Genomic DNA, 16,796 nt, shown 5'->3' with positions numbered 1-16,796 from the left:
TTCACAAGTGGTGCGGAGGGGGTTTTAGCGCCTCTCAAGGAAAGATGTGAAATTACAAGGGTACCACGAAGATTTTTTAAAACACAAATATTGTAATCGTAATCCCACGAATACTTAAACAGATTTTACTGTGATAAATTAATTGTATAAACCACTCAAAACACGCTTGTGCCAGTACAGTGGAATTCAAATTACTGAGGAAAAATAATTCAAAAACATAAAAAAAAGCTAACTTTATGACATTTACAGTGATCCTTGTGTTCGGTGCACTTCTTTTCAACTCTGTTATGTTTACATAAGCGATGTTTCTGTATAAAAAGTTGGTTTCAAACTTATCACTATTCACATATTCATTGCAGATTTTTCAGATCCTAAGAAAAGCATGACTTGAGTACAGTAAAAATACTAAATCACACGAGAGAGAACATTTTTTAAATTACTTATTTTTTGCTAATTCAAAGATTACAATTAAATATAATTATTGGCTAAATATCACAAAACGTAGATATTGGCAAATTACTGAAATAGAAGTCGAAATGCTAAATACTACAACAATTTTTTTTTTAATGTAGTTAAAGCTGAATAAAATAAAAAAAATAAAAACCAAAAAGGGAAAAAAAATTAAATAAAAGCTAATTATAAATATCAATAAATATTACTGAATAACATTAGCACAGCATATAAATATTACAATATTTTTTGCAATTTAGTAGCTTGTTAGTATGTATAACACACACACACACACACATTTATTTTTAAGAATATATAAATTTAATTGTACGAGTACATTTGTCCCAACAGTAAACAGACAAAAGCAATTGACAATACAAAAAATATATATTCTTCGATCAGCATCAAACACACTTAAAGTACAAATAAAAAATAAAGCAAACTAAATACAGTTGGCAGCTACTTAATTGCAAGCTCCTTGACCTTTCCCAGCAATCTTTTTGGAGCACTCTAAGAGAGCGTTGTGAATGTCTTTAGCGCAAGAGATCTGAGATTTGATCATGCTGAGATACTGGGAGTAAGACAGAGACTCTGTTTGCACCGTGTCAGGCTTGGTGGCCGTGGGTACGAGATTCGGGGAGTGCTTCGTGCTGTCGATGCTCTGCGACAGGCACTCGTGGGCCAGCCGCTGGAAAAACAAAACGTCACCGTTAACCGAAATCAAACAAGATACCTGAGATTCCTTTTTTTTTTTTTTTTTTTTTTTAAATCACAGCAGGTGCTCACCAGACAAAGCTCCAGTTGATCACAGAGAGCGTAAAACTCCTCTAAGCTTTTGTCAAACCGCTGGACTGCTGCATCGTTACCCTTCCTGTTAAACAGCCAGAAATGTTTCTGGTGAAGCTTATTTCCGTCGCAGGGATGAAATCGAGACACTTTATCTCACAATTCAAAAAAATGTTTTCCTCTCAAAACTGTGTTTATAGCTCAGTTCTGAGAAGAACGCATTAATTGTGAGGGGGAAAATAAGTCTGTGAAGAATAACAAAAAACCCAAATTTTGGGATTTATGCTTAATTCTGTCTTTATTAAGTCTGAACGGTGAGATATAAGTCAGAATAACAAGAAAAGAACCGTTTTGAGATTTTTTTCCTACTGCAATAACAGGCTTTCGTTTATTTATGTACATTAAATGGACAAAACAAGCATAAACATATGTATGCAAGCTGTATTTATGAGCATGGGCCGATTACATATTCATGCAACGTTTCTGTGATAAATACTGTTTTTAAACCAGGGTCAATAAATAAATAAATCTATTACAAATGCTCCAAACAGTCATTCGTGCCCAAGAATAAAAACAAGAGGAAAAGTTGCCTTGTATTATACACATAAATACAGCTTGCATACATACATATAAGCATGATTACATATTCATGCAACGTTACAATGGTATTTACTTAATAATAATAATGGAAACTTACTCTGTTGTTTTCAAGCCGTTGTCAATAGCTGCATTGTGTCCAAAATTTAGTGAAGCGATAGTCATGACGTTCTGAAAAGACACAATGTTAACATTACATTTCAAACCCGCTTCCAGCTCCCAGTGTTCAACGAAAGGCACCAAAACAAACCTGCAGACTATCTTTGAGCAGAGGAATCAGCATCTTGAACCTGTGAACGGGGTCGAAATCTTGCTGCTGGCTGAGCTGCTGCTGCTGCTGCGGATGCTGCTGAGACTGGGTCTGCTGTAAAAGAGCCCCTTGCTGAACGCCCATTTGAGCGCTGTTAGCGACCATCTGCTGCGACGCCATCGTTGATGCGACCGGGAAGACGCGCGAGCACTTCCGCTAAAAGGCTAACTACCCAAAACGTTGCTAAGCTAGTAGCTGCTGGTCAGGAGACAAAGACAGACTCCAACAGAGGGCGCTAGAAGAGACCCAGCGCTCAGAGAAGTAACAGATACATGATTAATTACGGCCTGACTCACTCGAATGACTGAAAACTTAAGACAATAGGCTCCTAATACACGGCGAAGAATATTAAAATGATAAAATTCAGAAGAACCATTTAATTCCGTAGTGTACATATGTCTTTTTGTTGTTGCTGTAGCTATTAATATTTCAAAGAAACATATATATGCTTAATTTATTATAGTATATATATATATATATATATATGTGTATATATATATATATATATATATATATATATATATATATATATATATATATACTACACACACACACACACACACACACACACACACACATATATATATATATATATATATATATATATATATATATATATATATATATAATTCATAAGCTATGCCAAATTTAGATTTCTAAATAAGACAATAAACCTAAACAACAAAAAGGAATGTACTCAGAAACTGATAAATTGCATTTTTTGATTTAAGTGGAAGGTCAAAGCAAATCTTTGGTCAAACAACAGGGTCGTGGAGCCAAACTTGGTTGAAATGAAATCAATTGGCGCCATCTAGAGGAATAAACTATACTTTTATTCTGAGAAGCGACTAGACAGTCTGCTTGAAATATGATGGATGCTATAAAAACGTGTTAATTATATTTTAAAAAGTGTATTATTTGATCTAACATGTCAATGCAGTGCAGTAATGTGCAAACATTCCTCGAAAGGCTGCCCTGATGTATCATATTTGATATTCAAAGGAACAATAAGATGTATGGATGGATGATCAAGTAAACCCAGTTGCTTCAGTTTATTAAGCAATATTTACAAAAATATTACTAACAATATAAAAAGTATTCTTACACCTATTTAATAAAAATCTGTAACTACAAGAAGTGGGACATTTTTACATAAATACCAAGATGCCTTTTACTTGCTAAAAAGTATAACGAATTCCATTTAATATTAATTTAAACAACAAATACATAATAGTAATATTGAAACCATTCTTTACATTAAATTTACACACACATATAAGTATATTATTTCTGTGATAAATACTGTTTTTAAAGTACATCTTTTTCACCAGGGTCAATAAATAAATACATCTATCACAAATGCTCCGAACAATCATTCATGCCCAAGAATAAAAACACGATTTTAATAAATTTCCAAGGGGAAAAGTTGCCTTGTCTTATGACTAGTTATCGTTATTATAACTTTACGCATCTAAGTGTTAATACGGTCACGATTTTCATTTAATAGACCATTTGTCTTTCATGTTGTTATAAACAACTGAGCCTAATAAACAAGCTTTATACAAATACATATATTTAATTGAAGATTTGGCGTATTTTAAGAATCCAAATACGCTGGAAAGGAAGTTGTCGCGGTAACCCGGATGTACACAAAACCACGTGACGGCTCATCGCACGTGTGGAAGAGCGAGAAAGATGTAAGTATGTTGTAAGTTAATTTAAAAAGCGTTGTAGGATATTTCCATAAGTGTCTGGGGGATGTCAGCAATTATTTCAACCAGCACTATGATCAATTTTATCATCTGACAAAATATGCTAGCGCGTAATAGTTAGTTTGCAAATTCAAAATCATTGTGACGGTTTACAGCGTTATCCAAAATTATCAGTTTTTACAAACATGTTTGCTGAAGAAGAATGGGCCGAGCCTCTAATACCAGATGTATCATCTCACACCGTTAGCAAGTCTCCTGCCTCCAGAAAGGTATTATGATTATATCATATTTAAGTGTAGTTCTGTCTTATGAATTGAGTTTTTCATCTAGCATTTTTATCCCAACAGAATAAGGTTGTGGGTAAACGAAGCCTTTTGAGAACCTTGCAAACGCTGGGTTCAGTTCCAGACTGGGGAGCCGGGGATGCTGTAGAGGATAGCGACGAAGAGAAGGACGCCTCCGCTACAGTCAAACCAGAAAAAAAGAAAAGGTTGAAAAAGCGTAAAAGAAAGTCTAACGCTGAAAACGAAGGAACGCAGCAGGATAAAGGGGACACATCTGAACCGCCTGTGAAAAAGAAGAAGCAGCCAAAAAAGAAGACCGTTGAAGAAAAGAGTGAGAACACGTTCGAGTCATTTTATGTGTACGCTCTTAAACTGATGAGAAAAAGTCAATAACGTTTGTGTTTGCAGATTCTAAAGCGTCACGAGAGTCCAGAAAATATGAGATTGGCAAAGGAGACGGACCTCAGCTGGAGAAAAATGAAAGTCAAGCAGAAAACAAGCTAAGCAGAAAGCAGTGGAAGAACAAGATGAAAAACAAAAGAAAGAGCAAGAACAAATATCTTCCCAAAACGACAGGCGTAGAGGATTCCAGTGCAAAGGAGGAACCGTTAGTTCAAACACAGGATATCAAAGAGCTTAAGAAGGTGAAGAAACATGACAAGGCGTCCCAAAAAACGAAGAAATCCCATAAAAAGAATGGTGTTTCCTTCACGGACGGTGCTCAAAATTGCGAAAACTTTAAAACAGATCAAATGCCCAGCACAGGAGCTGGAGAAGTAGAAGTAGATGAATCCCTGAGTAATAATGCAGTCTCGCATAAAGTGGACGATAAAGTGAAACATACGAAAGTGATGAATAGATCACGGGTAGAAAGGTTGCGCCACATTTTTAAGTCGCAGCTTCCCGATGACGGCGATAAAGCCTCGGAGGAACCAGAAGAGCTCAAAGATGCAACAATAAGTCTGAAGGGTCATGAAGAGCGAGTGGCTCCTGACCCCTCGGCTGCTTTAAGGACGAAGATGGAGAAGCGGTTAGAAGCCGCTCGATTCCGCTACATCAATGAGCAGCTTTACACGTCGACCAGCGGCGAGGCCAAGCGCATGTTTCAGCAGGACCCAGAGGCCATTGCAATTTACCACAAGGGCTACATGGCACAAGTTCAGCACTGGCCCACAAACCCTGTGGATTCAATCATTTCCTATATCTGTAAAAAGTGAGATGGCCTTCCTTTTGCTGCTTCCTTTATGCAGTGTTTGTTTTTTTTTTTGCACTCATTACTTTTACACACACATATATATATGTATATGTGTGTGTATATAATATATAATGAAAGTCAATGAATTTCTGTTTTCTTTTTTCCCCCAGACCAACTTCTTTAGTAGTTGCTGACTTCGGCTGTGGAGACTGTAAAATAGCTCGGAGTGTAAAGAATAAAGTGCATTCTTTTGATTTGGCTCCGGTTTGTGATCTCGCCACCGCATGCGACATGGCAAAAGTAAGTCGTTGTAGTAATAAAGCTTTAATTCGTAATGCTGCTGGAAGACTAAAAGCAGCACCGTTTATTACTTTCTCCACAGGTGCCGCTTCGTGACTCTACTGTAAATATTGCTGTTTTCTGTCTTTCTTTGATGGGGACAAATCTGGGAGACTTTTTGGCAGAAGCTAACAGAGTCCTGGTGATGGGGTAACTGTTCTGTTACTATTCGCCAGTGTTTAGCCAATATACGCGTTCTTACCGTTTATTTGTTTTCTTGCAGGGGCGTTCTTAAAATTGCTGAAGTGGCCAGCAGGTTTGAAAATGTGCGTTCGTTCATTAGTGCGTTGTCAAGTCTGGGCTTCAAGTTAGTACAAAAGGTAATGCGCCAAAGAACTTACTTTATTATTTATAGTTTGTTGAACTTTCTATTAATGAAGGAATCACAAAATATATCACAGTTTCCTTAAAAAATTTGCAGTACAACTGTTTTCAACATTGATAATAAATGTTTCATCAAATCAGCATGTTGGAATGGTTTCTGAAGGTTTCTGCTTTCATCACAGAAATAAAACGAATAAATGTATTATAATAGAAACCAGTTATTTGAAATTATATATCGTCTTATTATGGATTTTACTTTACTTTTCATCAAATGAATACATCCTTGGTGAGTTTTAAAAAACATGTTTCTGGCGTAATGGCCTCATATTTTGTCCGTTTAATAACTCTCATGAGAAAGACCATTACGCTGCTGAAGGCACCCCCTGGCATGGAGAAAACAGGGTAAAATATGATTCGCCTGGTCACATTACTTATTCCAGGGTCATGTTTTCTGCTTTTTACACCAGGATATTCATGTCCTGTACTTCCTTTGGAAACAAGCAGCTTCTAAACACATTACTTAATATGCAGTGCTTGTCATTACTTAAAACTCAAAATATAAGCTAATTCGAAATATTAATAAATACTATGAGTGCATTATTAATACTAAAATAACCGTGGTGCAGAGCAAAAAAAATGAGGCAAATGGTAATTACTCATCACGATTTATTCTTTAGATGCAAAACAAAATTGGACAAGCATACGAGTAATAGAGAACTGCTGTCAAAAATATATTAAATCATTAGAATAATCTCCTCCTTAATTATCATTAATGATTGTTAGCTGCGGGTCTAATGCTGTACTAGATATGGAAAGTCAGGTCAAGTGTGCAGTTTTACAGACTAGAATTGTGCTGATCTGCAAGTATGGAGATCAATAATAGAATATATTAACAGCACTAACATAAAGTGTTCTCCATTCTTAGGTAAAAGAGATCATAATTAAGTAAGCAAAATGTAAAATTTACTATTTAAAGGAAAGTGCTGTTTTCAAGCTATTTTCATCTTCTTCTTTTTTTTCTAGGACACAGAAAACAGCCACTTTTTCACCTTTGAATTCATAAAGACTGGAAAAGCACCTGGGAACGTGAAGAAAGTCGGTCTTCAGCTTAAACCTTGTCTGTACAAGAAACGATAAATGTACATAAAGTGAATATTTTGCTACTTTATGTATGGACTGTGCATGACGTTTTATGAGCAAGTCAAATCTCTTCTTAACGTTGGTTTGTATGTTTTGTAAATGAGTGTGTCAGGAAAGTACATTTTATTATTTGTGAAAACTGTATTTGTCATTTACTGTCTTATGTTTAAATACTAGTTTTTACCTGATAAACACAAAGACTCAAAGTGTTAAACTTGTCAGGTATTTTATTATATTTTTACAAGTGTCACAGTGACGTTATTTACTCTGGAGATGCCTAAACATCTCAGAGCAACACAAAGGAAGAACGGTCATCATTCAAATGAGGGGAGCAAGACAAAATACAACCAAAATATCAGACTGGATTGTACAGGCCCAGATGTGGATATACTGCAGGGTCACCAGAGAGCGCTAAAGCGCTGCACATTCAGTCAGTTTGAGAGAACCGAAGAAACAAGATAGAAGACACCAACCAGACCTTTGAAGTATATCTCAGAGTAAGTCTGAATAAAACAACAGTCTTAAAAAGTATTAAAACAATAAAAATATGCCTATATTATTTCCAAAACAATGCTACTTATTGAAGTAAATCATAATGCTAAACGTAATGCTAAGCTACTTCAATCTTTTCCTTACTATTTGTATTTGAGGAAGACAAACTGCATATCACAAACATTAAATGCAATATGTATATAATGTGTACAAAACCCCTGAGGCCACTAGTAAAATATTCACATTAACTGAATAATTCATTCAAAACGTAAAAGTTTGACCAGTCAAGATTGTTTCTTCATTGGAATGGATTTGGAGAAACCCGACAGACCCAACAAATTCACAAAATATTATTTGGAGTCATGGATTACTTGTGAATTATTGTGGTGTCTGTTTGGATCCATTGTTGAGCAACTAATGCAAAATTTCTCTCAAATCTGTTCCGATGAAGAAACGAACTCATCTAAATCTTAGACGGCTTGAGTTGAGAAAACTTGCATTTCCATTTTCTTTTTACGTTGCCAGTTACATAACCGGCGTAACAGTCTGATTAAAAATGAGCAAACGTCTTAAGCATGTCGCCATTTTAAAAGCATGCACTCAAGCTGCCACGAACTCCACAAGTATGTGCAAAAAAACTGATATATTACAGTCGTAAAACCCAACAGGTGTGTCACACGGTGCTTTTAGCATCGAAAACAATGGAATAGTGCACGAGCTCGGCATAATGCGGCCCAGCCGTGCCTGGAATCACCATCTTCTCTGGGCAGCGAGGGTCCTGCATCAGGGCCGCTAGAGACTCGCGCTCTGTCCGGTTTTTCTTTTGAAAAAAATAAAAATAAAACCGAAATGAGCCTTTGATATTTATTGGACAAAATTGAAATAAGTATATAACAGCTTGTCTACCTTTTGTACCTTTTTTGATGAGTGACTTCTCCCACTTTTGCTAGAAAGAAATAACAATAGGATATTTACATCTCAAGGTTTTTTTTTTTTTTTTTTTTTCGAAATCAAAGCCACAGGTACGTTTGCAATTAAAATTGGCTGCTGAGACATGCACATGAATCTGTTTATGTCGCGTGAAAGCACAAATGTGGCATGTGGTCATGTTTTATGCAAGCCACCGTGTATCCTGTTTATGCACACCATGCATGCCATTGGTCTAGGTGAGCTACCTTGCTTCCTGTTTGCCTCCACCGTTCTCACCTGTATTGGTAATATCCAAAAAGACAACTGCAGAAATGTACCTAAGTTTGTTAGAAAGCGAGTCTACTCACCAGAGGACAAGCAAAACGATAATCAAGATGAGGCTGATTGCAGCAGCTGATGAGAAGGAGATAATGATGAATATCACTGTGGAAAACAAACATGCATTACAAACCAATTCACCACACTTCTATATGATATCAGTATCGATAATCCAGGCCCCTTATGTGGAAAACTCACTGTGTTCAGTCTCTTCACTAGTTACATCCACCCGAATGAAAACGTTTGACGTGTGGTGGTGGTACGAGATGTGGCATATGTACAGTCCTGCATCCAGTTCAGACACCGGCTCCGTGAAAACCAACGCCATGCCCTCTGTGTCTGCCGCTGAGCCGTCCTCCCTGGGGGGAAAAAAAGAGGCATTTCTTAAATAACAACTTTAAGTAGTCTCTTTTTCGTTACACTGCAAAAGAAAAAAAGTTGGGCAAACTTAACATTTTAAGGCAACCAGCTTTTTGAGTTTTCTCAACTTAGAAAATACTTACAAAACTTACAAAAATAAGTTGAGAAAACTTAAAAATCTGCTGAAGCCATCGCCTTCAGATTTTAAGTTTTTTTTTACAGTGTAGAAACTGGGAGATGGAGGATTTAGAGGTTTGGTCAATATGTATGGAATTAGCACAAACAAAACTGAATTAAAATGGATGAAACAAAAAATTAAAGGGATAGTTAAAAAAAAAAAGTTTTTATAATTTACTCACTCGTGGAGCATGTTAATATTTTACTTATCAGTGTTGGCACATGCTTTTAAGCTCTGAACACAAAAATATCTTAATTTTAGTTTTTTTGTTTAATGTTTTATTTTTATATATCTTTTTTTTAAATCTTACTTTTGGGGTTTTTTGTATATTTAAATATTTCTAGTTTGCTGTCTTTTTATTTGTAGCATTACTATTTACTAGTTTTAGTCATTTTAGTATTTCAAAAACTTCTTTCACTTCATTTCCTTAGCTGCAGTTAGCAATTTTTGTAAATGGTGTGCGGGATTTGTTTTTGTATTTCGGTTTTGATCTTTTTGGTCTTTGTCTCTTATGCACGTATCGATTGACGTCAGGGTGTGCGGAGATTAATTGTTAATTAGCTTTATTTCAGTTAACACAAGTGCTTAATTTTAGCTTAATTTTAGTTAACACAAGTTAATATTAGTTACCAATAACCACACTTTTGAAGCATGCATAATTCAATATACCTGTAACATGTCATCTTGTACGATGGAGCATTGCCTCTTACTCTGAGAAGTATCTTCTGATTCGAGAGGTTTTCTTGCAGAGCTAAACGATGCTCATTCTGGCCATGACTTCTTCGATCAAGTGTGGTTTTGTTTAAAACCTCAATAGATGAGATAGCTAAGTGAGAGAAAAAGCGGATTACATTTACTGAATGAATAGCTAGAAATCATGCTAATCAAAATTTTGGGGCTGACAAAATCTTACAGTATTTTGGAACGTGTATTGTCCGTCTTTCATCCCTCCCGAGCTTGTGCTGGATCAGACAGCTCAGATCTTTCCCTTCATACTGACTGAGTTGAAATTCAAAAGTTGAATTGACTTCTACCTTAATTCCATCATATCTGGATTCAGTAGTCACTGGTATTACAGTGTCTTTATCCGGAAAGACCCAGGAGATGTTGGGTTTCACCCCAACGCCGCTGTACTCACACACAGCATGCCAAGTAAGAGTGTCACTCTCTGCAGCCAGAAATACACGGCTTACAGACGGCCCTAAAAACAAAGACATTTTCATTATTTGATATTGTGGACATTTTAGGGTTAACACTTGACTTATATTGATCCCAGATTAACACAAGTGGTAAGAAGCATAGCAGTTTCACACTGATAATTATGTTTAAAATGTATGAATGGATTGACATTTGGCTTCCTAATGCAATCACATTCATTCATGTTTAAGTCTGGCTAAAGCGTTTAACTACTTTTGAGGTCAATGTAATAGTAAAACTTACCCAAGGATGGGAGGACAACGCTCTTGTTCTCTGGTTTCTCTAACCCTCGATGCTCAACCACACAGGTCACGGTGCATCCGGAATGTGAGTAAATAGGAATACGAGCTTTGCTCTGAACGACAACAGTATGACTCTGCTGAAGCTCAGATTGAGTCATTACAAATTCACTGGAGCTAATATCAATGCCATTGCACTCCACAGCCCAAGTGATGGTCGCTGCTGGGGTTTGGCTCTGCACTGAACACACCAGCCTTGTGTGAGCAACGTCACTGTCCCATTCAACACCAGACTGCAGGGTAATATTCGGTGGTGCTGCAAACAAAAAACATATAGAAGATCAGAATGTTTGATTGATAGGTTTGTTGTAAAAGTAGCGAGGTGCCTATGTCAACAGCATTTATCTATACATCTATCCATTCAGTGTTCTTTCCATCCATACCTCCATCCATCTATTATTCAATGCATTCATACTATTATCCATCATTTTATCATCATCAATCCATCCATTGCTCTATCCATCCAACCAACCATCCATTATTACATTATCTATTGTTCCATTTACCCACCCATCATCTATACTTTATCCTTCTATTCATCAACCATTCGTACATTGTTCTATCCATCCATCCATCCACCCACCTTTCCATCATCCATCCATCCATCCATCTACCATCTATTCATCCATCTTTTCTTTATCCTTCTATCATCCACCTTTCCTAGATTGTTCTATCATCCATCCATGCACCCATCTAGCTATTCATTCACTTATCCATCTATCCATCCATCCATTCATCTATTGTTTATTCATGCATCTATTCATCCATTCAACCAATCGTTCATTGTTCTATACATTCATCCATTATTCTATTCGTATATGCTAAAACATCTATTTGTTATTCATCTACTCATCCATTCATCCATCTATTGTTTATATTGACTGATCTATCTCTCCATCCATCCATCTGATCTATCTCTCCATCCATCCATCCATAGTTCTATCATCATCATCACTGTACCATGCATCCATCCATTCATCCATCCATCTGTCAACTTATACATCCATCCATACATTGTTCTGTTATTATCATTGTGCTATTTATTCACGCATGCATGCATTCATCCATCTCTCCATCCATCCACCCATTCATCCATCCATTCATTGATTTATAATCATCATTGTACCATCCATCCATGTCTTACCACACACAGGAAAAGCAATCTTCCGCCTCTCTTCTTCCGTTAAGTCAGGATGTTCGACTACACACTCAATTACACTTTTGGGGGTCATGCAGCTAGGCACAGTCAACACACTTTTGACAGAATACGATCCATTATGGTTTGTGCCTTCAGACCGTATTGTACTATTAATTTCTTTTGGAAGAACCCAGGAAACATTTGCAGCGGGTACAGCATTGGAGGCCAAACACTCAATGTGAACGTAGTCTGAATTCTCTACTAAATTCACACTGATATTTGGGGGAAATGTCACTGAAAATCAAATCAAATCAAGTTTATACTCTAGCTGACCACCTTTAGCTATAGAGTGTAGAATATCAATACAATGTGATTATATTATGAAAGGAAATATAGTACCTGGCAGTAAGACTTCTGGATTTACTTCAATTGTAAACTGCAGGGAAACTTGATGTCTTCTGTAAGAGGCCTGGCAGAGATATTGTCCAGCAAAATGCAACTCAACAGGTCCTCTGATGAAGAGATTGTTGCCAACCACATTCATTTCCTCAGGTAGTGGCTTTCCTTCCCTTGATCAAGTGATACAAAAGTGAAAAGCAAGCTTTTTACAGCTCTGTGGTCAACTTTTTTATTATGGATGAAATTGACAGTATCATTGTTGTAATATTAAAATTTTAAGCTCACATTTAAGGTCTTCAGGGATGATATTACAACGTCTTACCTGTAACATTTCACTTTATAACTTGGTACATTGCCCAAAACATCCATCCTTATTGTAATGTCTGTGCCCCCCTCCACAAGCGTCAGTGAAGTCTGGTTCTCACTGTTAATGGCATAATCAAGGTTCTTCAGCTGAAGGGAGGAAAGATCTAAATGGAAAAAGATTTACAAATTAGAAAGTGCTCCAAATATTGCACATATGTGCATCTATTCAGTTTAAATAGCGTTGGTACTTACAGTAAACTGGCAAAGTGACTGTCCTTGTGTTTGTGAATGAGAGAAACGCATAGCCGAAGACACAAGAGATATTTTCTCCTTCATAAGTGTCTAATGGGAATCTATATGAACTGATAACTGAATCTGGTTCGGAGACATTTCTCTGTAAAGGTGGCATGTTTTTGAATTCAGGCAGTAACCATGTGATATTTGGGTTTGGCCTCCCTCCTGTTGCTGTACAGATGACATCTTGAAAGTCTTCTCCTTCTTCTTGGACTAGGACAGTCTCCACGCTTATAACAGGAGAAACTGTTAAAAAGAAGAAACGTGCCAATAAGAGCAGGGGAAGTTCATCACAAAGAGTTCTTTGTAGAAAACTGAGAAGAGTATCTGTGAGTTTATCTTAAGGTTAAACAAGCATATGAGTTTAGAGGAGTTTAAACAGCTGTTCTGTCTGTTTACCAAGCTGTTGGAAATGCTAACTATAGCTGCAAGCAAGGTATTTCTCAGTGAATGAAAGACGCTTGGTTTAGATGGCATGATTCAAGAAAAGATAAAAGGCCAATTCACTAGTTGTGCCAATTGCAGCATTCTGAATGCAAAAACCCATTCACTAACCTAAGCTGTTTGTTTCAGCGCCAACGCTACTGCCATAAGCAAACACTTTATATGTCAATGAAGCCTTTACTGATTGTCTTATAAACTAAAATTACAAGCCAAATGTCTGTCTTGCTCTTTTACTGTACATTTTCTATCAATCACGACCGCTATAGCTGAACAAATGACGGCGAACAGACTTTTCACAGCCTTCTGTGATCATATTTACCAAGGGTGCTGATATTTTTGGCCATGACTGTATATTTTGCTCTGTAACAACTGGTAAAAAATAAAGAAATACTCATGTTTAGTCTCTACAATGTTGCTGTTACTGTATTTTAAAATGAACACATCTATTCTGTATTTTCACAGTATGCTGCATTTGTGGTCAGACAGCTGCAGCAAATGTGACGGTGTACCACAGGAAACAATTGCAACCTTGGCACAAAGAGAAGGCAGTTGAATAATACTAACTTGATTTCTCAGTTCTTTCTTTTAGGTTTCACTCTGCACATTCTTAGCCAATGCAAAAGCACAGAAAAGTAGCGTATGTTGTCTTGCACTGCCTGACTTTTCCTAATAACGCTACAGAACAGAACTTACCAAACGTGTCCACCTCTATGCTGGCTCTTTTGGGTTCAGTAAAAGCTGGATGCTCGACCACGCAGGTAACAGTGCTCTCATTATTCATAATTAAGGGGAAGCGAAGTACACTGATTGAACTGGTTGTGCCATTGGGATGAACCGGATTAATCATGTTCACAGAGAAGATGTCGTCTCTTGGAAGGGCACCAGAGATCTCCCATCTAATCACAGCCTCAGGCTTGGCACCGGAGGCAGAGCAAGTGACAGCATGGTAGAGGGTCCTATTCACAACTTCCTTTTTCACAGTTATGTCAACATCAGGCCGAGCTTAGAGACAAAACAGAGGCATTGATGAATTTGTCATCATTTCAAAACTATACAAGTTTCTGTTTTTCTGGGAGAAAACATACATTTTTGCATACTCACCAATAACGCTGAGAAATAAAGTGTCCTTTGTTTCATAATCATCAGAGTCAAAGACACACGTGTATTCTCCCTCTTGATCAAAACTGGTCACATTCAACTTTACAGTAAGGTTTGAAACTGATGTTGGGATGTCAAAGTTTTTGTCTCTTTTGTATGGTTTGCCTCCAAATGCGTAGCCTGCCATTTTCTTTGCCTTGTTTGTAGAATCGATACGGTTCCAGGAGGAGATCGTTATGCTACTTTGTCCGGTGTACAGACAACGCAAGTAGACCTCCTCTCCCAAAATCCCTGTCACTGTTTGGTCAAGAACCAAGTCTTTGGTCTCTGAGTCTATAAAAAAAATACAGAGGGATGAATGAATATTACATAGTCCATTACAGTAATCATTACAGCAACAACTATTTTTTTCCTGTTCTTTTATGTCCATTATGTCCCTTTCTAACCCCAAATATATAAAGCACAGTCGGTGTCATTACTTGGCACAATAATAAAGAATCATTTGTGATAGGGTGGCCAACAAAAGGATTTCTTGACACGTCCATTTAACACCCCCTAACATTTTGGGAAGTTAATCCTGAAGGGCACATTACGTAACTCAAAGTAAATTACAAAATCACTTTCTTGAAAGGAGAGTTTAAATAGAATTTCTGTCATTGTTTGCTCACCCTCTAAACTTGAAAGACTTTATTTTCTTGTGCAAAGGAAAAAAAAAGACATTTTGAAGAATGTCCAGGCTGCTCTTTTGCATATAATTAAAGTTAATGGGGACTGGGCCTGTCAAACTCCTAAATAACTAAAAGCATCACTAAAATCACCAGCATCATGCAACTACTTTTATGGTGCTTCGACATCCTTTTTGCATGAGGTGGCCATTCATTGTGATAGCACATTATTCAAAATATCTTTATTTGTGTTACAAAGAAGAAAGGATTTCAGGGTAAGTACGGTATATGATGAAAGCGTTTGAATTCTGGGTGAATTGCAAGGACCATTCAAAATTTTTCACTGTTTACAAAAGCTAAAGTTATCTTTAAAATGCATTCCATATAACATACTGCATCACATGCAGAGTGCATAGAGTCTGGGATGGAAATTGAGCTGCTTTGCACAAAAGGAAGCAGATGTTTTTGGTTTTTCAGTCACGTGACAACACTTTCCAACACAGTTTTTTTACACACATGTTGCGTGCTTCTGTAAACCACATGCATACCACTGTACGTCATTTAACTGATTACATGCAAACACAATTCTGTGTTCAGAATCACAGCTGTTAAATGCGTCATTACTACCCTGATTTGATGTTATAAATCTTAAAATAACAAAAAAATAATAATTATCATTTATAAAGCCAGCAGAACATACAATTGCAAAAAGCATTTTTGTTATCTAAAAAAGCATCTTGCAATATTTTGCTACTATATGTCTACTGAACAATTTAAACCCATTTTTATATAAAGAATTTAATCATTTCTAGGGATCTAATTGATTGTTTCCATGCCTAAGCATTTATTAGTTTCAGAATGAAAGGTTAAGTGGTTAAATGTTTTTCTCAAATAAGGACGTCTGGCGAAGGACAGTGGAAATGCCTAAAGCAGAATTTGCGAAAGAATCTTCATTCATTGCATGCAGCTTCTCTCAATGAGCAACAGATTTTTATCACCATCTTCATCACATACTTAAAATGCTCAAAAAAAAGCCCAAAATATCAATAGCAATAATTCAAACAAAAGTCTAAATGCAAAAAATAACAATATTTATAATGCATAACTGCAAAGCATACCAGAAATTTTCATCCCCTCCCTTCCCCTGCCTAAAGTCACAGACTGAAATGCACAGATTGTGTGTTCACAATGTTTTTTTAAAATTGTCAAATGCATTCATTCACATCCATAATCTGTCAAAAAAAACAAACAAACTATGCAGGATCTTCAAAAGGGTCAGAAAACCCAACAGCATCATCTGATCAAATTGAGCAAAAAGAACAGAACCTGAAACAATGTGAACCTACCTTGCATGTCCCAGCTGTGAGCAAAATTCAGAGCCATTGCTAAAATAAAAAATATTGGCAGGCCCATGTTGAAGTCATTAAAGAAGGCAACTGGAGCAAAAACACTTGAATGTGTGTGCCAGGGTGTGTGTGTGGTTGAATCTGTTAGACTGTGGGGCAGAAGAGGTCATAGTCAGCTGCCAAAGAAGTGTGTGA

General features: G+C 36.7%; 3 protein-coding genes across 6 annotated transcripts; 1 reads left to right on the top strand and 2 right to left on the bottom strand.

Moving 5' to 3' along the window:
- Positions 1-748: 748 nt before the first annotated feature.
- On the bottom strand, positions 749-2,309 carry med29 (mediator complex subunit 29). The gene is made up of 4 exons (XM_043258310.1): positions 2,084-2,309; positions 1,934-2,004; positions 1,237-1,321; positions 749-1,138 (listed from the first exon to the last, which is right to left on the bottom strand). The coding sequence occupies exons 1-4, from the start codon at positions 2,261-2,263 to the stop codon at positions 914-916; spliced, it is 561 nt and encodes a 186-aa protein (XP_043114245.1). The 5' UTR covers positions 2,264-2,309; the 3' UTR covers positions 749-913.
- Positions 2,310-3,764: 1,455 nt separating this feature from the next.
- On the top strand, positions 3,765-7,351 carry rrp8 (ribosomal RNA processing 8). Of its 2 annotated transcripts, none has more exons than XM_043259351.1 (8): positions 3,765-3,840; positions 4,030-4,124; positions 4,203-4,470; positions 4,548-5,352; positions 5,505-5,634; positions 5,717-5,823; positions 5,897-5,993; positions 7,021-7,351. In XM_043259351.1, exons 2-8 carry the CDS (start codon positions 4,041-4,043, stop codon positions 7,132-7,134), a joined length of 1,605 nt encoding a protein of 534 aa, XP_043115286.1. In that variant the 5' UTR covers positions 3,765-3,840; positions 4,030-4,040; the 3' UTR covers positions 7,135-7,351. The 2 variants fall into 2 exon arrangements, with proteins under 2 accessions (XP_043115286.1, XP_043115285.1); XM_043259350.1 differs by having other exon boundaries at positions 3,775-3,840; positions 4,011-4,124.
- On the bottom strand, positions 7,347-16,796 carry si:ch211-149e23.4. Of its 3 annotated transcripts, none has more exons than XM_043259347.1 (14): positions 16,602-16,795; positions 14,594-14,923; positions 14,186-14,494; positions 13,007-13,294; positions 12,771-12,918; positions 12,449-12,618; positions 12,056-12,343; positions 10,856-11,167; positions 10,329-10,616; positions 10,085-10,241; positions 9,076-9,236; positions 8,907-8,982; positions 8,536-8,575; positions 7,347-8,449 (listed from the first exon to the last, which is right to left on the bottom strand). In XM_043259347.1, the coding sequence occupies exons 1-14, from the start codon at positions 16,666-16,668 to the stop codon at positions 8,303-8,305; spliced, it is 2,781 nt and encodes a 926-aa protein (XP_043115282.1). In that variant the 5' UTR covers positions 16,669-16,795; the 3' UTR covers positions 7,347-8,302. The 3 variants fall into 3 exon arrangements, with proteins under 3 accessions (XP_043115282.1, XP_043115283.1, XP_043115284.1); XM_043259348.1 differs by having other exon boundaries at positions 8,545-8,575; XM_043259349.1 differs by lacking the exon at positions 12,056-12,343 and having other exon boundaries at positions 16,602-16,796.

Source organism: Puntigrus tetrazona, chromosome 15 (genome assembly GCF_018831695.1).
Source record: "Puntigrus tetrazona isolate hp1 chromosome 15, ASM1883169v1, whole genome shotgun sequence".
Taxonomy (NCBI): domain Eukaryota; kingdom Metazoa; phylum Chordata; class Actinopteri; order Cypriniformes; family Cyprinidae; genus Puntigrus; species Puntigrus tetrazona.
Note: the sequence above shows the minus strand (reverse complement) of the source record. Positions and strands in the feature narration are given on the sequence as shown.